We start from the raw sequence: 26340 nt of genomic DNA on the forward strand, positions 1-26340 counted from the left end.
TAAATGTCCTCTTCAATTGATTGTCTTGAGAACTGACCCAAATGATCACAGGTCTCATTATTCTGTCAATTGTCCAAATCAGCTTAGTCACCAATTCGTCAGTAATGACAAACATAGTTACTTCCATCCCATTTGCTTTCACCAGACAATTTCTTGCCCAGTCTGTCTCTCGTAGGTTTAACCATGAGTTAAGAAGATAATAGTGACAATGATTATAGTTATAAATTATTTTCATTGTAATTTCACAGAGTGAATCAAAAGTTTCAAGATAGATCTAGGGCAGAATCACATTGACAATAAAATGCTCGTCGTAGTCTCACCGTATTTCGTTAGTTTACGTATTGTCATTGCAATTCTTATGTAAATTTTCCATTACCGTATTACCTTATCTCACACTCGGTGGCATTAGGTGAAAATAATATAAGAAAATTGAAGAAATAAAATGAAAATTCAATAAACTTGACGATAACGAAAATTTGATAAAATGCGTAAATTAACGAAATACGGTGAGCATTTTACTGTCAATATGTGATTCAGCCCTTAGCTAGACTCTTCGGAGCTAGACGTTAGTGAGGGATTACAGTAATTTCGCCAGGATCGTCGGAGTTTTTTCGACTTATATAATTTCTTGAAGGGTCCCGGTCAAAATCCTGAAAGCCAAAATCGGAAAGCCAAAATCCCGAAGGCCAAAATCCCGAAAGCTAAAATCCCGAATTCCTAAAATGTTCTGTATCTTGGGAAATTAAATATCATATATATTATCTTTAATATAATTTCATGTCTTTTAGGATTTTGAACATTCGGGATTTTACCTTCCGGGATTTTTGCTGCCTCCGCTCTTGAGTTCGGTCACCTTTTGTAGGGATCACTATAAAAGTTCAAGGATAGATCACTAGTCTACGGTCATTTAATATACTAACTCAATATTTTTGGTACTTCCTTCTCGCTATGATACTAACTATCAGCTGAATGTTACAAGGAAGTATGAAAATAATCCCTGGATGATCTGCCACTTTCTTTTTTTTTTTTGTTCCCCCCCACTTACCCCTTTGTAGTTCTAAAGCCCTTGGGCTTATGATGACCAAGAACCACTTCTAAAATGCTAAATAAATAAATAACAAATAACAAACAACACAAATGAATTACAATTTGTCTCCTTATAATCTGCCACTTTCTAATGCTTGAATGTGGAATTGGATGATTTAAAACAATAGATTAACGCATAATCCAAAATTTATAATTTCGAATTCGGAAGTAGGTATAAATATTGGTATAACGTATAACTATGGCATAAAGTTATCAACATCTATCTGTACAATCTTCCCAAAAATGCACTTTAAGGAATTTAATTAAAACAAAATAAAGAGAGACAGGAGAGTCTATAGAACCATCTATTATACTAAATCCTGTTTACAGAAACATCTATAAGCGCAGAGACTTAGCAGGAAAATTCGATTTTAAGATTAAATTTATTATTTCCATTTGAAATATCTTAAAAGCTTAATTTATTTAGCAAATTATTACAAATTATTTAATCTTGTTTCAAGTGTGAACAAATCATAAAGGTCACAGTAACTCTCATAATGATCTTGATGTTTTAGTAAATAAAGAAATTCGCATTTTTCTAATTCTTATCACATTTCCGTACTTATCAAATCCGTAAGAGACGCGATAAAGACACTTATTTATCAATTAGTTTAGGAGCTTTCTTGTTTTCATTATAATGTGTAAGAAGTAATTTGAAATGAAAGGTCACAATTCTAGTCAAAACTTTTTTTAACAATAAAAAGATTAGGGAAACGTAGATGTGGTTTGCATAGGTGAGACTTAAAACTCATGCAAATTTTCTCGTTTGCAAATAGCTGATTCTTCATTTCTTAGCTAATATATGCAATCATAAACCTTATCTCATGAGATTTATGATTAATTCATCTTAAAGAGTTTATGGTTATCTGTGTTATGGCTAGAGAAACCAGAAATTTGCAAACAAAGAGAATTGGGTCGTTTGAAAGCTCACCTGTACGACCCATACCTTCCCCTAAGGGAGTAACTGAACGTACTGAACCCCCTTAAATAATATTGTGGTTAGAATTGTTCCTTCATAGCATAACTTCAAATTCGAATGTGTTCCAACTGACGGATTATGTAGGACAGTTAGTCGATAACCCTTAGATATGCTGGAGAATATTGTCACACCCACTAGATATAAATTTACTGTGTAAACATCGTGTCAAAACAATTCATCTCATACATTGAATAATTATAGTTGATATTGAGCATATCCGATTATATTTGATAGCCTCTGATTGTGTGATTCATTGAATACCAGCTCTGAATTATCGTGATCATTCATATCTAATTGCGGACCAAATATTTGCAATGTAAAATTTGAATATTACATTTCTGTTGACATTTGACACAGTAAACATCTCTAAACTGCAGAACATTTCAATAAGGATTTGCGTTAATTTGCTAAAATAGTGCCTCTTCATACGGATATATTCTCTTGAGAATTTTCAAGACTGGGTATTGTCTGGAAAGGAGTGAAACCGCAATCCCAACCACCCCCACGAAAGCCATAATTAATGATGTATCTTTGATGAGTGGGAGTCTCCTTTCAACTCGTCTAGAACGTAGTCAATGTTTTAGCGATGGAGAGGGTTTAAAGTGTAGACAATCAAGTGGCAAAAGTCACTCTTGGTTGTTCTAAGATTAATAATGAAGCTCGGTACTCAATCTCACATCATGCTACGAGAAAACCACATGCGTTTATTAATGCAAAAACATCCATTTATTAAGATCAACTTAAAATTAATCAAATATATAGAGCAAATTTCGTATGCCACAAACTGCCATCCATTTTGATTAAGATGGAGAGAAGGATGTGTTTGAATTTGAATTAATGATTGAGATTGTTTAATTTAGTAAGAGTGAGGATAGTGTAGTTTGTGAATCTCTAAAATAGGAAAATGCAATAAGATAGTTGTTCTGATTCTATAGTACAATAAACATTTTATGAAGATTCGTATTATTAATCCAATTGTGGATATGCTGAAGTTTTGTCTCTTTGATTTTACTTTATGAACCACTTGTGTTCTCTGTCCATTTCCATCCATGACTTATACATAAAATCATAACAACTTGGCATGAAAATTGAATTAAGCTTCCATCCTAACTCTGGTACATATTCCTCGTCATGTCCTATTGATCAACATTCATACACAAACTAAAACGTATTCTGTTGGGCAAATATGATGGTTAGATATGAAATACTATTATTTCTTCCATGAAGTTCATTGCCTTTTCCTGGTCGCATTTTCTCTCTAAACTGAAACATGGTTTTCTTGTCTCCTTGCAGACACAACGACCTGCCATGGAATATCCGAAAATTTCTCAAGAATCAACTCCGGGAGTTTCGGTTCGGTGAAGATCTGAGACAAATCGCTCCATGGTCTACGAGTGTCTGGAGTCACACAGATCTTCGGCGACTGAGGGAAGGGATGGTGGCAGCTCAGGTAAGTTACTGTTTATAGTGCACAGTCGGGTAATTTTGAACACTATTTGAACTTTGAGATTTCCACTGTATCAGATGGGCAAAGGAAAAATGAAACCACAAAGAAGTGCAAGTCCTACTCGCGTTAAACAGCGAAGAAATACTAAAGTTCAAATCTAGAATCTATACTCAAAATAACCTCATTGTACCCTAAATTGCCGTAGAAAAATTGGCACTTACCCAGATTGTGATATTCTAGACAAAAACTTGAATTAAAAACATTCGTCTTATTTACGAAAAAACCAACAATAATCCATCTAAAGATAACCCCAGAAACCTTTTCAGAGAAAGAATAGTATCTGCAATAGAAATATTTCTTCCACATAAAACTCTTTTTTTTTACTGCTCGAACTCAAAGAGAGAGAGAGTAGTTATATAATCAGCTTTTTTATCAAATTGTCACCGAACGGGAACTTAAACGGTAAGAATTATCACCTTCCGGTCTTCGGTGACCTCCAATAAAAAACATTACCTCCAGGCTTGTTTTTTTAATAAGACAAATGCACGGATTTTTTATCTGGTTCAGATTTATTCCAGTATATTCGCATACGACGTTTCGGGGACGATTTTCCCCTTTCTCAGGTATGAAAATCAAAAGGATAAATCGGGTCTTGCAACAAAATTACCACCACTTACACTTTGGATTTTGGAACAATTTGATACACACAGCATACTGGCCAAATGCAGACTCTTTTTTTCTTTTTCCTCTCACCCCTCCATTTCCTTCAAAACCATGTTTTTTGGTTTATTTCGAAACGACTTGTATGATTTTTCTTATTTTTTAATGTAATTTTTAAGATGATCTAGGTGAACATTTCATCCGAACATATCTATAATTTAAAGAATCGCCTTTGTGAATTTTTAAAGGTCAACGTATAATCACTCTAGAGGGCCTATTTTTCAACCAATTTGATTACATTTGAATTTTTTGGAAAGGTCTTAGAATTTTCAACCCGACTGCATCTCTCACAATTAAGTAACAAGTTTATGTACAGAAAAAGGGAATATTTATAAAAGATAGGTTATTTATGAGAGCTTTAACGATTCATTACCATCTAGAAACCAAATAGTAAGAGATACGAACTTCCGGTTTTCGGGGGACCCCCCATAAGTTGTTTCAAGGATGGTTATTAAAACTTACATTCCCCCCCCCCCCCCTATATTCAAACCAAAACCTGTTTTTTTATTTCGAAAACAAGGCTTACAATTTCTCTTACTTTTAATATATTTAGGAAGTGGTCTAGGTGATAATTTCGTTCAAACATATGACCTAAAAACTCGCCAACTTTAGTTTTTGAAGGACAAAGTTTTTCTAGAGGACCTAGTTTTTGACCGATTTGGATAAATTCGGATTTTTTGGAAAAAAATTTGGATTTTTTGGTACAGCGCGCTACCTTCAGACAATTTAAGCTTTGAACAATTCAATTTTTTCTCTATGTTCCCAATGGATTTGACGCATGGCCTTTCTCAGGAAATTTGAAACATAGGATTAGCTTTTAAAATGTAATATTATAATGGGTTAAATTGATTAAAACATATTCAGAATAATGAATTCTTCGAAGCTTGAGTCGTTCGAAAGTAGGGCTCTTTTCTCTACTGTGAATCAGTAAAATATCCATAAATGAGTTATTTTTCTTGTACTGACAGTTTCGATTTTCAAATGCCTTTATGACTTATGAAACAATTTAGTCTCTAGTAAACCAGTAAATACAAAAAAAACAACGCGAAAACAGTATTTTTATTTCATGATTCCAAGCATTCCGCAAAGCTGGAAAGCTTTGTCATTTTTTTTTTTAAATAAACCAATCAATATTTTCCTTCAACAGGAAGTCGCAAAAACTTGTGGAATATGAGAAAAACTTTCAAAATGGACATTGCTTGGATTTTTTCTGACTCTTGACCTAGAATGTGAAAGATTTTCTTCAAGAAATTTCCATTTTTCGAGGGGTTAATCAAATGGATCAAATACAAAAATCAACGAGTTGCTTTTAAATTATGCAATCTCAAATTTTACGATAATTCACAAAAGTATATAAATTCAAATTTAGAAATTTGTATGCTGTTTTAGTATATTTTCAGGCAAATTTAAGAGAAGGTGGAGCATTTTCTAATTTTTTCCGTAAATGAATATAAATTGTGACCTCATTATTAAACATTTAACGACGAAACACTTTTTACGAACCGAAAATTAACAATAAAAATTTAACCGATAAACAAAATCAATGAAACGTCTTATATGTATCCGATTTTGGAAAATCCAACAGTGTGACTCGGTGTATTTTGTGCTTCTACGAGCGATAGGGACAAAAATAGCCTAAAAATTTAAGTAATTTTTCTTACTTTACCAATGAATAATAATTTTCAGTCTAATGAAAAATATGACGTATGAGTATTGTAGTTTCTTTTTCCAAAACGGTTTTGCTTAAAAAAAATTGGAAGTATAGAAAATTATTAAAATAATTTTTCAATATGAGAATTTAAAAATTCGTCATTTTTAAGCTTAATCCTAGATTCATTTAACCTTATACTTTGCCAAAACGTACAAACATAAGGAAAAAATAACTTTAGGTAGTCAGGAAAAATTATTTTCTTTACGGGACACCGGTGTTCCAATCGTCCTTAAATGGTTAGCGGTCTTTTTAATTTGAGTGGTCATCTAAAAATAAAATTAATTGGAAATCTTAAAGTAATATATAAAGTCATGGACACGCGAAACTGCCTAACCCTCCTTTATAAAATTTAAATTTAAAACTTATGTCGCCTTTGTGTACTCAAAAACGAAGTTATTTTAATATTCGTTTTATAAAATGCGTTCTCATCTCATTGAAGGAACGACAAAAAAGCCATCGAATAGCTTTAAGATAACGCTAAAGCGCAATAAATTATAAAAGACAAAAACCCAAAAAGACAATCGTCATAAATTTGAATGTAGAGTCGCAAATCTACTGTAATCTCGTCTATTGAAAATTTTCTGCAGTGACCAGCAATTTTTCGCGCGATTTAACGCATCTTATAGCAATTGAGAGATTCTTTTTAAGTTGAGAACTGATTTATTTACTGTGGAGAAATTATCGTATTCCACTTCCGAGAAAAAACATAGACACTATTTATATTCCTCGTCTTCCTTTGCAATATATATTTGAGGTGAGGACGAGAGATATCAGTGAATATCTTTTCGCGTGCTGGAGAATAAAAAGATGAATTAAATCTTTGTGTATAATAGGGGAAAGTAGTCTGTCTTTGAACGCGGCAGCTTTTGAATGCTTCCATTTTTCTTTTATTTCTTAAAGCTAAAATTCCATTTTGTTAATCGAAATTAATAGAAAATAGTTAATAGTATTAGCTTTAGTTCAGAAAATAGAATTTTTGCTTTGACAAATAAGAGAAAAATTGAAAAATTCAAAGGCTGCCGCATTCAAAGGCAGACCACTTTCCCCTATTAGCTCGTCAATATCTTTAAGATTAGAAAAAATTCTCTTAAATCAAAATTCACGTCCTTTTCATTTTGTAATATTTTGCATCTTTTTGAATATCACATTAAAAATTTAGTTCAACTTAATTTGAATGTCAGTATTAGATAGACATATGCATAACGCTTGAGAAAATAAGGAGAGGTGAATTTAGATTTTATGAAATTTTCCTGGTGCTGGAATATAAGGATTTAGATTTCTAATTAATTTTCTTCTAATTGAATTCATTTTCCTTTTGATTACTCCAACTTTTTAGATCAGAAATTTTTTTATGAAATAAAACTAAAATTGAAATTCAGCTCTAATTAAGATTAAGGTTACGGCAAAGTTTTGGATCAAGAACATTTCATGAAATCAAATTTCACAACTCTATCTTTCTCAAACTTTTTGCAAACATCTATCGCACACTTTCGTACTCGAACTGATTTTAATTTGATGTGATATTCAAAAGACGAAAAAGAGTACAAAAGACTGGGACAAACACATGCATAATTTTTGAGAAAATGAGATGTGAATTTTGATTTTATTCAATTTTCCTAAGGGGTAAGCTGGAAAGGTATGCTAGAAGATATTCTAAAATAGGTATGCTGAACTCTTTATATAAAATCTAAATCTTTATGGGTCCAGTACATCTTTCAAATCAGGAAAATTTCACCCTATTCCTCTAACCCAATTTTTTGCGCATGTCTATCCCACTATATTTCGAATTTGAAATTGGACTGAACTAAATTGGATTTCTTGTGACGTTTAAAAGAAAAAGAAGAGTGTGGAAGAGTTATGCTGACTTCAGACTGGAGGTTCCCAAATGTCTCAAAAATATTAATAACAAGCAATTTTATTGATTTTTCAAAATCTAATGAATCATTTGCCCTTAATATTCAATCTTAATGGCTCTGGCACACCTTTTAGATCAGGAAAATTTCATAAAGTCGAAATTGGAATCCCTTTCTTTCTCACACGTTTTTCATATGTCCATCTCATTCTTTCGCACTCTTCTTCTTCTTTTAAACATCACAACAAATTCAATTTAGCTCTATCAAATTTGAAGTGCGAAAAAATGAGATAGACATAATGCAAAACGTGTGAGAAAGAAAAGAACGTGAATTTTGATTTCATGAAATTTTCTTGAACTAAAAGGTGTGCCAGAGCTATAAACAACAATTTACTAAAAAATCATGTTTGATGAGGAGTTAGAGGAGTAAAGCCAGTCATATACCAGTGAATTTCAACATTAAAAAACTACTTAACCAAGTAAGAATTGATTAGGCTTGTGATTTAAATTTCTAGTATTTAAAATCTAGTATTTTAAATTCAAATACAAATTTTTAAACATTTTCTCATTTTTTTCCTTTGCTCTTCTTTCTTTTTTTCTTTTTTTTTTCTTTTCTTTTTTTCTTGTCTTTTCTTTCCGAAAACTTTTTTTTCCCTAAATTTTGTACACTTTTTTCAAGTGAGGTACCCTTGCCCGTATTAGATTGACATTATTCAAAACATTTAAAATGGACATAAAATGAATTTTGGTTTCATGCTGTTTTTCTGAGGTATATGGGGAAAGTGCGCTACCTTCGCATGACTCAAGCTTCGGAAAATTCATTTTTTTCTCCATGTCCCTTATGGATTTCATTCATAGCTCTTTTCTGAAAATTTTAGGCATTGTACTAGCCATTAAAATATTACTATATTATAATGGAACAATTTCAATTATAACACATTGAAAAAAATTATTTGTGCGAAGCATAAATCGTCCGAAGATAGCACGCTTTCCCCTACCAGAGCCATGCATTTTTTCAAAATAAAGTTTTTATACTATTTTTATTGGATTAAATAAAAACATTTTTTTTGATTTTGCAAAACCCTAAATTATGAATTTATTGCTTACAAAGTTTTAAGATTGTGAATAGGTGATCTTTCATTTTTTTTTTGCAAAATAAATAAATTAATCCTTCAAAATAGATGAATTTTAAATTTTGTTTTTTATCCATTAAAATTCAGTGATATTTTTCACAGCAATATACCCCTCGGATTTCCACTATAGAAGAAAAAGTGGATCCTTTCTCCAGGGTATACTATAGGAATGGGATCAAGAATTTCCCTTAAGGGCGAAAGTGATGAAGTATATACTGTTTTGGGAAAACTTCCAAAAAGATATTGTTTTACGAAGTGTGTGAAATTGTGCCTCTGGAGCAATGCTAAAGCTCATATTTCTCCTTATTGAAGCATAACTTTAACTTAACTCATCTCATCACACATTCTTGGCACAGACTAGCTGAAAGCTCCTCCAAAAATATGTATATTAGGAGAGCATTGCACTCAAACTTCATCCTCGACTGTTTGGATCCCGGGTTTTGTGATGCTTTTTGCTAAATCCAGCAAGTGGAAGCGACACTAACCCGGATAGATTATGCTATGGTGGTGTTGTGTTTGGTATTATGGTCTCGAATACACAATGGAAAGTGTAAAGCAGTTAAAACACTTATAGAAAATGATATACGACTTTCCAACAATATAATACAGCAGCATGACTACCAGCTATAAAAGTTTACATTTTCCTCACTAGAGAAATATACTCCAAAGGTGAAAACTGTGGCTTATTTTAGACAATATGCTGTTCTCTATATAGTCAGGTGGAATGGGCTTTCTATGTGCATTTACCTACCCTCCAAGTTGTTTAACTTTTTGCCACCCTGAAAATGCCTGAAAGCTCAGTGGTAGTGACTTTGATGATTTTGATTTGATTTATAAGACAATAAAAATGGGAATATGGCGTGGGACATTGAGGTAAATGTGGCTGATAAGTGCGATTTATGAGGCCAAAAGTTATGACCCTGTCAAGATGCAGATGAGTGTCTGAAGAGATATTAGGAAATTTCTCAGCTTTGCGGCCATTTGGGCTGTTTTTTTCCCGCACTTCGTCCCACATTCTATATGGGGAATATTGTCTTAATAGGATTATACCATTCTCCCCTGGATAATATTCGAAAGATGATAAGCTGAGAGTTTTACGGAAATACCTTCCAAGAGCTTTTTCTTCAGTGTCCTCATGCTCTATCGCTGAAATATTCTCTTTTTCAGAATTGGTGGCAGGGGCATTATTTCCTGGTGAAAATCCATGAGTTTCCCGTACTCTTCTTTATAGTCTTCTCCATTTTCTTCATTTTTACAGGAGAACATTTATGCCAAATGGTTGACTTTTTCTCTTAGCATTCACAATTCTAAGGAGGGGACGCAAACACAAGAAAAAATGTTAAATTGAGGGTGAGAGCTTCTTTACCTAACAGGGTGGATCCAGCAAAATTTCTTATTTAAATAAAGTATCAATTTTATATACCTATATTTGCTCATGATATTTAAAGAATTCACTGGAATAACTAAAATAGAATGAAAAGCGAAGGAATTTAATTTAACCGTATAACGTTGTCAAGGAAAATGTGAGACATTTACTTATTTTATCGTTTGTAATTGTTTGGGAATTTATACCAAACAAATAATGGAATAAAAACAACTTTTTTATGAGTCTCTAAAATTAACAAGAAATTTACAAATATCTGTAAAATTATTAAATTTAAGAAGAATCGTTTATTTTTCAAAATATAGGAACAAATTAAGTCCATATTTCAAGAAAAATGCACTGCTTCAATATAATTTACAAATCATTTAGAACTGAAATTAAAATCCTTAATGTTCAATAAAGAAAAAATGTTTGTATTTAATTAACAAAAATTTTGGCACACTCTGTGCGATGAAGGAATAAGTATTTTCTTTCTTATAAAAGACTGCAATTACGATAAATCAGAAAAAATGCCTATAAAACTTATGAGGAAACGGATAATAATATATTGAACGATTCCTATATATTCGAGTGGTATACGAGTCTTTAAGATTCCTATATAATATTTTTCGATAAAATTCATTGTATTTCTATGGCATTCTTCTTTCAATTCCCTATGCTTCGATTCTTGGAAAGAACACACAGTGTCGAAAAATATTTTTCTATTTTTTTTTTCAAAACATTCCGCTTTTCCGAATGACACAGATATTCTTTTGTCAAGAACATTCTTTTGGGCTATTTGAGTGTTTCACCAAATGAAATTGAAACACGAAATCGTATTGCTAAAGCTTTAATAGAAGCACGTCGAATAAAACATCAGACACTTTAAGCGAAAACTTGATAACTCAATGGTTTTCTAAATAAGGATTTTCTTCAATCACTCCACCTGAACTTAAACTTAAAATCCTCATAAATTCGTATATATTTAAGATAAATTTATTCTGATAGAGTTTTTTTGGCTATGATTGCGTTTTCCCAAGAGCTTTTTTCCATGAGGTCGACAGGACAATTTACAAACGCCAAATATCAAATAAATTTCCCCATGATAGCCGCAAAACATGCGAGAAGTTGGCCAATTTTATCGAGAGAATTGGCAAGCACTGTGAAAAGTGCTGTCGAAATCCTTATCGGAAAAGCTTTTTCTCCGCAAAGGGATGTCAAGAGACGTGCTTTATGTCCATTGAGATAATTTGCATGTTCTCTGTATTCTTATGTAAAGGACAATCTCAATGTCAATCTCAAGAAATTGCACGATGTGAAGGTTTTCCACTGGAAAATTATGGAGAACAATTAAAGTAAAATGTAAGAATTATTTTATAGTTATGTAGAATCTCAGAATCCTTTTTAAGATATTTCTCAAACGAGCAGAATATAGTGTTAAAAATTAAGTCTTTATTTAGACAAAAGCTCAAAGTAACACAATTAGAATATTTGTTGGATCGTTTGCCTTTCGCTCTGGTTGAAAACTTCTTATTGTTGTAGGGGAATGCTGGCATGGTTCGAACAGAGTGAACCTTCAAACAACGCAAATTTTCTCTTTATTTGCCAAGAGCTAGTTCGTCATTTTTTAGCCATGAGATAGATCATTATTAAGCTCATGAAATGAGGTGAGAAATGGTAGGTCAGCTCTTGAAGGGTCACTCTGTGCGAACCATGCCTACATTACCCTATAGTTAACTGATATTCTTTACAATTTTATTTTAACGACCGAGTCACAATCATAATTGAAATTTTCTTGTTTCATAAAGAAAATGAATATACTGAATAAAATTTAAGGTTTAAAAGTAAAGTATACCTCAGCAAAATCTCGTGGTGCTAATTCTGCCTTTGGGCAATGCATACAGCAAAAAATTATTATTTCTGATTAAATAAGTAATGAATTAATTAATCATTCAGTATTTTACAAAACTAACTCATATTAATGTTTACTTTTGTTGCATAATGAAACTTTCCTATTCCATTTTATCTAAAGATATAAGAATGTTTCAAGACAAGGAGACATTGAAAAAAATAATATTTTAAAATTAAAATTAGAGCTTCTCAGTGTTGTTGTATGTTCGAACTCATGACTTAGACGCTAGACCTCAAAAGCACTTTCGCATCATTTACCGTTTACCGGTTCAAATGATTCGGATTGAGTCACCTAAAAAGATCGCCTAGCTTAGGAGTAATTAATTCATTTTTTGATGAAAATGAAAAATACTTCTCGGTTATGAATCAGTTCATTACCGGATCATAATAGATTAACACTGGCTCAGTTTTATCAGAAATTCCAAGACCTTTCCAATGATCACAAATATGACCCTATTCGGTTGGTAAATACGCTTTCTATATCCTTTTAATCTTTCACTTTAAAAACCGTTATTAGAAATAATTCAACGGTATTTTTGTATATGGACGTAATAAACGCCTAGACCCAAAAGAACATGGTTTTGCAGTGTAAGGCGGTCTTCAGACTAGAGGTTTAGCTCAGTTCCCAAAGGTCTCAAAACCCTGAATAGCGAGCAATTTTATTGCTTTTTGATAATCTATGTCTATATAGTAAGGCCATGTAACTCCGACGATTGCAAAACTCGGATGCCGCGACCGATTTAACTCCGATACATCCACTTAAAATATAATTTATATTTTTATTTCTGTAATTAATTACTGAAGTATCATATTATAACTATTCTACTTTAAGAAAAACCAAAAATTATATTTTTATCGGTTTAATAAGTGGGTAAAAGAAATATTTTTTAAGCTCGGGTCAGCTGGGTTGTGTACTAAAAATTTAATTTCTGAGAAAATTTTGCTGTTGACAGCTCGTCGCTGGAAAAAGTTTAGTGTTTTTTCTATATAATAAAACATTATTTGCAATCAAAATTATTAATAAAAGTTAGTGTAGTTATTGATCTACAAGGTGAGTAAGAGTTTATTGATAATATAAATAATTCATACAGAAATAAGTGATTTTTGTGAATGTTTACATTTCGATGCATGTCGGATGCGGTGAAAGTCAATGTATTGGTTCAGAATTTGCATTGTTCAGGACTCTTTTTCTGTTTCAGATGCCAAAGAGAACAAAAGAAAAGACCTATAAGGACAAGCCCGACTCTAAGGAAGGTATTAGGAATGCCTTGCAGTGTGTACGAGATGGTTCTACCATAGCATATGCATCCAAAACATTTAATGTCCCAAGAACAACACTGCACAACAAATTGACCGGCAAATACTCAGAGGAGTGCCCCAATGGCAGGCCAACAATTCTTTCAAAAGAACAGGAAAAAGAACTTGTCAAATGGATCCTGGGATGTGCGGATGGCTGGCATCCCATCGGGAAGGAACAAGTTCTGGACAGCATTAAACTCATCTGTGAGGTCTACAAAATTCCAAACCATTTTACAGCTGGAAGACCCGGAGACGTTTAGTTCAGGAATTTTCTTAAGCGTCATCCAGAGCTCAGCATGCGCAAGCCAAAATCCTTCTCATTGGAAAGAGCTACTGTTACTGCTGAAGACCTCACGGAATGGTTTCAGAATTGTCTTAAATATTTCACAGAACACAACCTTCTGAGCATTTCACCAGATCGTGTTTTTAATTGCGACGAAAGTGCCTTCTTTTTGACACCGGAAGATGGAAATGTCCTGTCCAGGAGAGGTTCACGTGTAGTTCCATCTCTTAAAAATTCAGGACCGAAGCAATGTATCACAGTACTCCTCAGGGTGTCAGCTACTGGCGAACTTGCTCCTCCAATGGCTGTTCATAAAACTGACATTACTCCAAAAATTGCCATTCACAACGCAGAAGGATGGAAAATGGGAACGTCACCACAGAGTGGCTGGATGGATGGGCCACTTTTCTATGCTGGTCTTTATTTCCCGAAAATTGTTTTCCAACATTCAGATTCAGAGGAGTCCATTATCAATAACCAGCACGATCAGGCCACCGACAATAATCCTTCAAATGATCCAGTCATCCCTGGAAACCAACTCTCTGCAACTTCTGAGACTCAACCGATCTTCGACACACTAAAACAATGCTATTTCTGGCCAGGAGAAATTCCAAAACGTCGTCAGAAGAAGAGGGTCAAAGCCAGCAATGTCAAACACCAGTATATTGTATCTTCCGAGGAAATTATCGCGGAAAAGGAGGAAAAATTGAGGCAGGATTTACAAAAAAAGAAAGAAATTGCTGAACGGAAGTTGACCAGAGAGAGGAACAAAAATATAAGGGCAGAAGAAAAGGAGATAAAACTAAAGGAGAAACGCATGGTAAAGGAAAAGGCTCAAATGCCAATTGAAGCTGAAAAGAAAAAACGTGGAAGGAAGTCAGCCAAGAAAACCGAGGAAAAATCAAAGAATTGAGTGCAATCTTAAAATAAATAAAAATATATATAATTAAATAATAAATTAATGAAATGAATTGATGGAATAAAACTCTAAAAAAATGTTTTTGAAATAATATCTTCTCATTTTTATGCATTAAACTTTTCCTTAAAATGAGCATCCGAGTTTCATCGAATTCAACGGAGTTACAAAAAAGCATCGCAGTAACATTCTTGCGCATATATTAATATTATCGTAATTTTATTAATTTTCATCAATATTATTGCTAAAATTCTATTTCTATTATGATTCTAAATTAAACAAAGAATAATTCTATTGATTTGGAATGGCGAAAAAAATATTTCATCAGTCCAAAAACAAGCATTAAAGTCGCACTCAATGAAAAGTATCCGGATTACCTCTCTTTACTATAGGTCTTTTATTTTTAATAATCCAATCCCAAGTTAAATCTTTCTAAAAAATAGTCAATAATAAGAAGTTAGATCAGTAAAGCCATATAGCTAAGTCTTATATCTGAAGCCCATATAAGAGAGGAGGGAGGAAAGTGTGAGATGTGTTAACAATCCTTGGGTCGACTTATAGGGAGTTCCCGAAGGCATCAAGTTTCTGTTTCGACCCGTTTGGCCTCTAGAGCTAGCGACAGCCATATAGACAGACGTACTAATAGCGTGACACCATTTTGCAGAAATCTACCGCGTTTTAAATGCGAAGATTTGTTGAGCAAAGTGGTCCTCGGGTGGTGCAACGTGGAAATTTTTGGGGGATGGGTGAAATAATCAAACTCTTTCTATAGGATTCGAGCAGAAAAGTAGAGCAAGTTCTAGTCAAACAATTTAATGAAAGAATCATTTTGATCTGTTTATTTTAACAGAAAAAAAAAAATAAATTCAAAACAATTAGGATTTCTTGAATTATGGTGCAATTCCAATTGAAAATGAACTTGTGCTTTATACACTTTTCTGTTCTCAAGTGCTTCTTCATTATCGACTTTTCTTTGTTTGGTTCTTGTCTCAACTGGTTTTTCAAGATTTTAGTTTTATAAAATATTTAAATTTTCTTGATTTAGATCATTCCCAAGATTTGGATATTGATCTTTTAGATTTTAGATTTAGACCATGAGTACTGTCAATTTGGATATTTGTGTTTGGTTTATTAATAAATGATGTGAAGAGTGATGGTCTTCTTTTAAGCTGTCTACACATATGAGCATTTTTTAAAAAAATTCTTTAAAAAAATTTTTAAAAAATAAAAATGGGTCGGTTTTTTTTTACAAAATTGCTTACATACTAGGCAAATTTCTGTAAAAAATCCATTTTTTTACAAAAATTTTCACTAGTGTAGAGCCGATTCTTTTTAAAAACCTTTTTAGGGTTATTTTTTAAAGAATTTTTTTAAAAAATGCTCATAGTGTGTAGACAGCCTTAGGTTGAGACTTTAAAAATGCCAAATATATTTAACTGTTTGACCTCTCTTACACCATAAAGAAGTTTTCGTTTTTTAAAATTTTTGATTACCTATTTTTTATATTATTCATATTCTTTTTCCCAATAAAACCTAATGTGGTATATAAAATTTCAAGAAAGTTCCATGTTTAATTTTGTAATCCAAAAGCTCTCAAAGCACAGAAAGTCTTATCTCTTGTTTAAATGTATCCCTTTTCATGGAATTTACGAGAAATACTTGCAATTTTACCCAGGCTTTCTCTCATCCGTCTAAAATTTTCTCTTTTCTTCCCAGTGGGATGTCTGATGTTGAGGGTCTTTACTCGAAAAAGACAAGGTTGATGGCATGAGTTTAATTTCGTCAACACAACCATCCATTTCTTCTGAATATTTATACGGTTGGGCAAATCTGGGCAGCCTCCATATCAAATAAATCGATGTCACTGGCTTGCGACGAAGAAAATTCCACGTTTTCGCTAAATCTGGATTTTGTGGCAGTATTTTTGCTGTAATTTATTGTATTTTGCATTATTCACGACACTCTCCTGAATTTTATTTCCATAGCATTCCCCCAAAGTGTTGAGAGCTTTTCCAAGAAGGAAAAAAAATAGAAAAAATGCGATGAAATAAGAAATTCACGCTTGGCTTTTTCTTTGGGTACGATGAGGGTGGGTTTTGTATATTTTTCCTGGTGTCAAGAGATTTTTTTAACACTTCCGGTCGGCTGAGATTGAAGTGTTGACACTTGGTTAGAGTGGAGTAAACAGGAATGATGGCTTGAAGAAAGTCTTATGGATGTGCATGGAATATTTTGCAATAGAAAAATTCATTTTATTGATTTTTCTATCCGACAATACTTTTACCATTCATGTGTTGAAATCTAAATTTTCCATTCGTCAAATTTTCTTGTGTACCATTGCATTTACTTACCGACTTCATAGTTCGTACAATTTTTTTTCTTCATTTTTGCAAAAATGCATTTTTAAGTGGATGGCACCAGACGGCAAAAATGTGATAAGTGGATGTTGAAAGTGCAAAAGAAATTCTGAATAGTAGTACATTTTAGAGCAAAAGTCTCTATTTATGCGAGACTTTTCTATTGGCACACAGAGCAAGGGTGAAATGATAAGGAAATAATACCAAGAGAATAATAACGAACAAATAATAACGAAAAATGTACAATGTCAAGTTAAAATTGGAGATACACTAGAGGAAAATTCTTGAATTTCTTTTCTTACACAGAGAAAAATTACCCTCTAGATTCAAGAAAAAAATACTCTAAATAAGGCTTCGATTTTGCTCCAAGCAATTTTTTGCTTAAATTTTGCTTAAATTAAGAAAAAATTTCTATAAGAGCATTTTCTTAAATTTTAGAGTACGATGGTTTTGAAATTCAGTATCTTTGAATCTAGACTCTTTTACTCTTAAATTTAGAGAAAAATAGTTTTGAATTTGTAGCAAAAATGGTTTTGATTTTAGAGTATCATGGTTTTGATTTTAGAGTATTGTGGTTTTGACTTTAGAGTATTGTGGTTTTGATTTTAGAAACTTATGGGTTTGATTTTAGAAACTTATGGGTTTGATTTTAGAGTATCATGGTTTTGATTTTAGAAACTTATGGGTTTGATTTTAGAAACTTATGGGTTTGATTTTAGAAACTTATGGGTTTAATTTTAGAAATTCATGGTTTTGATTTTAGAGTATTGTGGTTTTAATTTTAGAGTATTGTGGTTTTGATTTTAGAGTATTGTGGTTTTGATTTTAGAAACTTATGGTTTTGATTTTAGAGTATTGTGGTTTTAATTTTAGAAACTTATGGGTTTGATTTTAGAAACTTATGGTTTTGATTTTAGAGTATTGTGGTTTTGATTTTAGAAACTTATGGGTTTGATTTTAGAAACTTATGGTTTTGATTTTAGAGTATTGTGGTTTTAATTTTAGAAACTTATGGTTTTGATTTTAGAGTATTGTGGTTTTAATTTTAGAAACTTATGGGTTTGATTTTAGAAACTTATGGTTTTGATTTTAGAGTATTGTGGTTTTAATTTTAGAGTATTGTGGTTTTGATTTTAGAGTATTGTGGTTTTGATTTTAGAAACTTATGGTTTTGATTTTAGAGTATTGTGGTTTTAATTTTAGAAACTTATGGGTTTGATTTTAGAAACTTATGGTTTTGATTTTAGAGTATTGTGGTTTTGATTTTAGAAACTTATGGGTTTGATTTTAGAAACTTATGGTTTTGATTTTAGAAACTTATGGTTTTGATTTTAGAGTATCATGGTTTTGATTTTAGAGTACCATGGTTTTGATTTTAGAGTACCATGGTTTTGATTTTAGAGTACCATGGTTTTGATTTTGGAGTGTTTGCTGTGTTGATTGTCGAGTTTTGCTGGTTCTGAAAGTAGAGTATTCTGAGGTTTTGAATCAAGGCAATTTGAGGTTTTTTTTGTGAATGTTATATATTTCATTCTTTACCTTTTTCCACGTGATGCATATGATGCGCGCGTATTCACTTCCATGAAACTCTCATATGCATCTTTCATTTCAATTTTCTATATGAACTTTGCCAATCGGAATTTACCTCCACTGAAGTATGTTGCTTAATCTGAAATATTTAAGAGTATAATGGTTTTGATTTTAGAGTATCAAGGCTTAGAACCTCTCATAGTCTGTCTTATTTCGATATTTTATATAAACTTTTCCAATCGGAATTCATCTCCACTGAAGTATGTTGCTTAATCTGAAATATTTAAGACTAATATGGTTTTGATTTTAGAGTATTATTGTCTTGCTTTTAGAGTACTTTGGTTTTGATGTTGGTCTATTGTGGTTTTGAATTCTTTTAGAGTATTGGGGATTTGATTTTAGACTATTGTGGTGATGATTCTACAGCATTGTGGTTTTGATTTTAGAGTATCGTGGTTTTGATTTTAGAGCATTGTGGTTTTGATTTTAGAGTACCATGGTTTTGATTTTAGAGTATCATGGTTTTGATTTTAGAGTATCATGGTTTTGCTTTTAGAAACTTATGGTTTTAATTTTAGAAACTTATGGGTTTGATTTTAGAAACTTATGGTTCTGATTTTAAAGTATTGTGGTTTTGATTTTAGAGTATTGTGGTTTTGATTTTAGAGTAACATGGTTTTGATTTTAGAGTATCATGGTTTTGATTTTAGAAACTTATGGGTTTGATTTTAGAAACTTATGGTTTTGATTTTAGAGTATTGCGGTTTTGATTTTAGAGTATCGTGGTTTTGATTTTAGAGCATTGTGGTTTTGATTTTAGAGTATCATGGTTTTGATTTCAGAGTATCGTGGTTTTGATTTTAGAGTATCGTGGTTTTGATTTTAGAGTACCATGGATTTGATTTTAGAGTACCATGGTTTTGATTTTAGAGTATCATGGTTTTGCTTTTAGAAACTTATGGTTTTAATTTTAGAAACTTATGGGTTTGATTTTAGAAACTTATGGGTTTGATTTTAGAGTATTGTGGTTTTGATTTTAGAGTATCGTGGTTTTGATTTTAGAAACTTATGGGTTTGATTTTAGAGTATTGTGGTTTTGATTTTAGAGTATCGTGGTTTTGATTTTAGAAACTTATGGTTTTGATTTTAGAAACTTATGGTTTTGATTTTAGAGTATTGTGGTTTTGATTTTAGAGTATCGTGGTTTTGATTTTAGAGTATTGTGGTTTTGATTTTAGAATATCGTGGTTTTGATTTTAGAAACTTATGGGTTTGATTTTAGAGTATTGCGGTTTTGATTTTAGAGTATCGTGGTTTTGATTTTAGAAACTTATGGTTTTGATTTTAGAAACTTATGGTTTTGATTTTAGAGTATTGTGGTTTTGATTTTAGAGTATCGTGGTTTTGATTTTAGAAACTTATGGTTTTGATTTTAGAGTATTGTGGTTTTGATTTTAGAGTATCGTGGTTTTGATTTTAGAGTATTGTGGTCTTGATTTTAGAAACTTATGGGTTTGATTTTAGAGTATTGCGGTTTTGATTTTAGAATATCGTGGTTTTGATTTTAGAAACTTATGGGTTTGATTTTAGAGTATTGCGGTTTTGATTTTAGAGCATCATGGTTTTGATTTTAGAGTATTGTGGTTTTAATTTTAGAAACTTATGGTTTTGATTTTAGAAACTTATGGTTTTGATTTTAGAGTATTGTGGTTTTGATTTTAGAGTATCGTGGTTTTGATTTTAGAAACTTATGGTTTTGATTTTAGAAACTTATGGTTTTGATTTTAGAGTATTGTGGTTTTGATTTTAGAGTATCGTGGTTTTGATTTTAGAGTATTGTGGTTTTGATTTTAGAAACTTATGGGTTTGATTTTAGAGTATTGCGGTTTTGATTTTAGAATATCGTGGTTTTGATTTTAGAAACTTATGGGTTTGATTTTAGAGTATTGCGGTTTTGATTTTAGAGCATCATGGTTTTGATTTTAGAGTATCGTGGTTTTGATTTTAGAAACTTATGGGTTTGATTTTAGAAACTTATGGTTTTGATTTTAGAGTATTGTGGTTTTGATTTTAGAGTATCGTTGTTTTGATTTTAGAAACTTATGGGTTTGATTTTAGAAACATATGGTTTTGATTTTAGAGTATTGTGGTTTTGATTTTAGAGTATCGTGGTTTTGATTTTAGAGTATTGTGGTTTTGATTTTAGAGTATAATGGTTTTAATTTTAGAAACTTATGGTTTTGATTTTAGAGTATCGTGGTTTTTATTTTAGAAACTTATGGGTTTGATTTTAGAGTATTGCGGTTTTGATTTTAGAGCATCATGGTTTTGATTTTAGAGTATCGTGGTTTTGATTTTAGAAACTTATGGTTTTGATTTTAAAAACTTATGGTTTTGATTTTAGAGTATCGTGGTTTTAATTTTAGAAACTTATGGGTTTGATTTTAGAAACTTATGGTTTTGATTTTAGAGTATTGTGGTTTTGATTTTAGAGTATCGTGGTTTTGATTTTAGAATATTGTGGTTTTGATTTTAGAAACTTATGGGTTTGATTTTAGAGTATTGTGGTTTTGATTTCAGAGTATCGTGGTTTTGATTTTAGAGTATTGTGGTTTTGATTTCAGAGTATCGTGGTTTTGATTTTAGAATATTGTGGTTTTGATTTTAGAGTATTGTGGTTTTGATTTTAGAAACTCATGGTTTTGATTTTAGAGTATCGTGGTTTTGATTTTAGAAACTTATGGGTTTGATTTTAGAAACTTATGGTTTTGATTTTAGAGTATTGTGGTTTTGATTTTAGGAACTTATGGTTTTGATTTTAGAAACTTATGGTTTTGATTTTAGAGTATCGCGGTTTTGATTTTAGAGTGTCATGGTTTTGATTTTAGAAACTTATGGTTTTGATTTTAGAGTACCATGGTTTTGATTTTAGAGTATCATGATTTTGATTTTAGAGTTTAAAGTCAAAACCATGAAACTCTAAAATCAAAACCATGATACTCTAAAATCAAAACCATAAGTTTCTAAAATCAAAACCACAATACTCTAAAATCAAAACCACAATACTCTAAAATCAAACCCATAAGTTTCTAAAATCAAAACCATAAGTTTCTAAAATCAAAACCACAATACTCTAAAATTAAAACCACAATACTCTAAAATCAAAACCATGATACTCTAAAATCAAAACCATAAGTTTCTAAAATCAAACCCATATGTTTCTAAAATCAAACCCATAAGTTTCTAAAATCAAAACCACAATACTCTAAAATTAAAACCACAATACTCTAAAATCAAAACCATGATACTCTAAAATCAAAACCACAATACTCTAAAATCAAACCCATAAGTTTCTAAAATCAAACCCCTAAGTTTCTAAAATCAAAACCACAATACTCTAAAATCAAAACCACAATACTCTAAAATCAAACCCATAAGTTTCTAAAATCAAACCCATAAGTTTCTAAAATCAAAACCACAATACTCTAAAATCAAACCCATAAGTTTCTAAAATCAAAACCACAATACTCTAAAATCAAAACCATAAGTTTCTAAAATCAAACCCATACGTTTCTAAAATCAAACCCATAAGTTTCTAAAATCAAAACCATGATACTCTAAAATCAAAACCATAAGTTTCTAAAATCAAACCCATAAGTTTCTAAAATCAAAACCATGATACTCTAAAATCAAAACCATAAGTTTCTAAAATCAAAACCACAATACTCTAAAATTAAAACCACAATACTCTATAATCAAAACCATAAGTTTCTAAAATCAAACCCATGAGTTTCTAAAATCAAAACCACAATACTCTAAAATCAAACCCATAAGTTTCTAAAATCAAAACCATAAGTTTCTAAAATCAAACCCATAAGTTTCTAAAATCAAAACCATGATACTTTAAAATCAAAACCATAAGTTTCTAAAATCAAAACCACAATACTCTAAAATTAAAACCACAATACTCTAAAATCAAAACCATAAGTTTCTAAAATCAAACCCATGAGTTTCTAAAATCAAAACCACAATACTCTAAAATCAAACCCATAAGTTTCTAAAATCAAAACCACAATACTCTAAAATTAAAACCACAATACTCTAAAATCAAAACCATGATACTCTAAAATCAAAACCATAAGTTTCTAAAATCAAAACCACAATACTCTAAAATTAAAACCACAATACTCTAAAATCAAACCCATAAGTTTCTAAAATCAAAACCACAATACTCTAAAATCAAAACCATAAGTTTCTAAAATCAAACCCATAAGTTTCTAAAATCAAAACCACGATACTCTAAAATCAAAACCACAATACTCTAAAATTAAAACCACAATACTCTAAAATCAAAACCATGAGTTTCTAAAATCAAACCCATAAGTTTCTAAAATCAAACCCATAAGTTTCTAAAATCAAACCCATAAGTTTCTAAAATCAAAACCATAAGTTTCTAAAATCAAAACCATAAGTTTGTAAAATCAAACCCATAAGTTTCTAAAATCAAAACCACAATACTCTAAAATCAAAACCACAATACTCTAAAATTAAAACCACAATACTCTAAAATCAAAACCATGAGTTTCTAAAATCAAACCCATAAGTTTCTAAAATCAAACCCATAAGTTTCTAAAATCAAACCCATAAGTTTCTAAAATCAAAACCATAAGTTTCTAAAATCAAAACCATAAGTTTGTAAATTCAAACCCATAAGTTTCTAAAATCAAAACCACAATACTCTAAAATCAAAACCACAATACTCTAAAATTAAAACCACAATACTCTAAAATCAAAACCATAAGTTTCTAAAATTAAACCCATAAGTTTCTAAAATCAAACCCATAAGTTTCTAAAATCAAACCCATAAGTTCCTAAAATCAAAACAACAATACTCTACAATTAAGACCACAATACTCTAAAATCAAAACCACAATACTCTAAAATCAAAGCCATGATACTCTAAAATCAAAGCCATGATACTCTAAAATCAAGACCATAAAATAGTCTTATAGAATTCAAAACTACTATACTCTTATTTTGAAACCATGATTTCGCTAAAATCAAAACCACAATAGTCTTAACTCGAATCCTCTATACTCTAAAATCAAAACAATGACCTTCTAACTTTAAAACTTCTGTATGCTCTATCAGTGTTCAAAACTGCGATTCGCTAAATTCAAACCCACTGTTCTCCTATTATTAAGCACAATTTATTCTATTTTTTAAACTATCATACTCTTTTAGAGAAATTCAAGCGCAAAATATCTCAATTATAGGGGAAAATAGTTTGAAATTCTTGTACTCTTGATTCAAAACCACGTTTCTTAATTTTTTCTAACTCAAAATTTTTCTCTGTGTATAATGCTCGAACTCAATGAACAAGTAACACTGTATTTAATCAATAGATTTCTACTTGTAAGCGTATGATCATTAATGGAAATCTTTTTTGGTGCATAAAAGTAATGAGATGTTTTTGGAAAATTTAAAATCGAGAAGCTTTGTAACTACTACGGAATATAAATATTTATAAGGCCATTAAAGATTAAATTTGTGTTATTTTTACTGATCAGAATATTTTACTGATTGGTAAGTGTGCCAAATTTCGGCATAGTTGCATGCAAATACCAAAGTTTAAAATTTGAAATGTAATATTTTTAATACAAATTGAATTTTTTTCTTACTTCTTTATAAGGTGTGTTTCTTGGAACCTTGTCTTGTAGACAGTTTATTGTCTTTATTTTCTTTAAAATCATTCTTTATACATTTTAAAATGAATAAAAATGTAGAGATAGCTTTGTTGGCTTATTTCGGCCACCTTCGTTATCATAGTTCCTTGTCCTTTTGGGATTCTTCCAATGTCTTTTCACATCATCTCGTTTGTCCAAGAGACATTTTTTGTTATTTTTGCATTGTATAATCTCTAGAGTATGCAAAAGCTAAAAATTCAAGGAATTCGAGGAATGAAAAAAGTGGCCGGAATTGCAAGCTGGCCGAAATTAGGTACACTTAACCTATTATTTATTAATCGTATCGGGGAAAAAAATTACAATATATCATGCTGCAAATGCGTATATCCCGCGTTGAAAGAATGTGCTAAGTCCATTGTAGACCACCAAGCAGCGTCTTTCCCTTTAATTTACTGATTAAAAAGTGTAATATTCTTTCAATAATTTCACAGAAACAGTTAAAAACTTTAACGAACATTATTTTTATATCATCTGATTTTACAAATTCAAGCATTTCACGAAGTCTTTCAAAGTGTTTTATTCTTGTACAAGAAGAAGAGAAAGAAATATAAGGAAAACCTACAAATGCTTAAACGAGGTTGAAATTAAGTTTTGGCCCAATGGCCATCATCATTCTCTGTCTGTCAGCTCCATAGAAAATTACAAGGAAAATTTATGATAATGGAAACATATCATCTTTGAATGCAATTTTCAACTGTAATCACAGATCTTTAGACAATGTTTTAAATTTGTTCTGCAAAAGAGCAAATAATTGCACGGAAAATTCAACAGAGAGCGGTTTTTTAATCACCCACAAATCCAATTAAGCTTACCAACATTTATTCCTATCGTAGAACAATCGAGAGATTATGCTACTGCAAAGATGAAAAATTTCCTGAAATAATGTTCTTTAAATATTCCAAAGTAAAATCACATACTATACACATTTATCTAACAGCATACTCTTGCATAGAATTGCTTACTTTAGTTCTTGTAGGTGGCAGCCAAAGAAATTGCTAGCAATGGTGTATCATGAAAATTTAAAGGGACAATTTATATGAATTTTGGTATTTGAATTAACTTATCTAAAGTTCTTAATCTGCGGGTGAAATATGTATTAGATGGTGAAGGTCTGACTATGCAAATTTGTCTATTTTTTGCAGTTCTGGTCCGCATATGTTCCATGTTCCTCTCAGCACTTGGATGCTGTTCAATTGGCTCTGGAGCAAATTGATCTAATTCGTCGTCTTGTGAGTCTGTACCCTCAGCATATGGCACTTGTTACGACAGCTAAGGGTGAGTTAAAATCTCTGAAACCAAAATAATTTCTCAAAACAAAACTTACTTTAAGAGACTAATCTATTTTGCGATGCGATGGTACGATCCTATGCGATGCGTTATTATGTTATAGAGAAACATATTTAAAAAAAAAATTAAAAGGAAAAATCGAAAAGTCTATATTATTTTCGACTTTGTGGTTCATTTGCCAGTAGAAATCTGGAAATAAAAGGAAATTTTGAGGTCAAGTTTTTAAATTTTTGCTTAGATTTTATATAGTACATTTCGGAAACAGCATAATTATTTGGTTGTGTTCGGCTTATGGTTCTGTTCAAATTATTTTCCCGCCTCTAGAGTATGAATATCAAGAATAGCCCCACAAAAAATTTTTGTATTAAAAAAATTATAAGATTTTTAAGAAAATAAATTAATATTGCTGGATTACGATTGAGGTTATGTTTAAAATATTATGAAGTATTTTAATACCTTCAAGAAATGAATTGTCATTGTTTTATATAGTAAAAAGTTCTATTTCACGAAAATTGTTAAGGACCTTTTAGTACTCTAAAGGCCTTTTTTCAGGCCCTTTACTCCGTTTCATTAGATTGAGTTCAATTTTAATCGAATTGGTATATATTCAAACTGTCATATTTGTCCCAAAATTGAGAATTCGTTGTAACATTTGACGTTAAAGACGAAAAAGTATATTTTCTTTTATTTCTCAAGAAAATAAGAATAGAAAGTAGTAA

The 26340-nt window shown here is 31.1% G+C and overlaps 1 protein-coding gene across 1 annotated transcript in view; it reads left to right on the forward strand.

Annotated features, from left to right (window-relative positions):
* The window catches only part of LOC129797957 (dipeptidase 1), a 144713-nt gene that overhangs the window by 103076 nt on the left and 15297 nt on the right, over positions 1-26340 (forward strand). The window contains exons 3-4 of the mRNA XM_055840855.1: positions 3359-3515; positions 25477-25609. Coding sequence (XP_055696830.1) covers positions 3359-3515; positions 25477-25609 — 290 coding nt within the window. The remainder of the gene's footprint in view (positions 1-3358; positions 3516-25476; positions 25610-26340) is intronic.

Source organism: Phlebotomus papatasi, chromosome 1, assembly GCF_024763615.1.
Source record: "Phlebotomus papatasi isolate M1 chromosome 1, Ppap_2.1, whole genome shotgun sequence".
NCBI lineage: Eukaryota > Metazoa > Arthropoda > Insecta > Diptera > Psychodidae > Phlebotomus > Phlebotomus papatasi.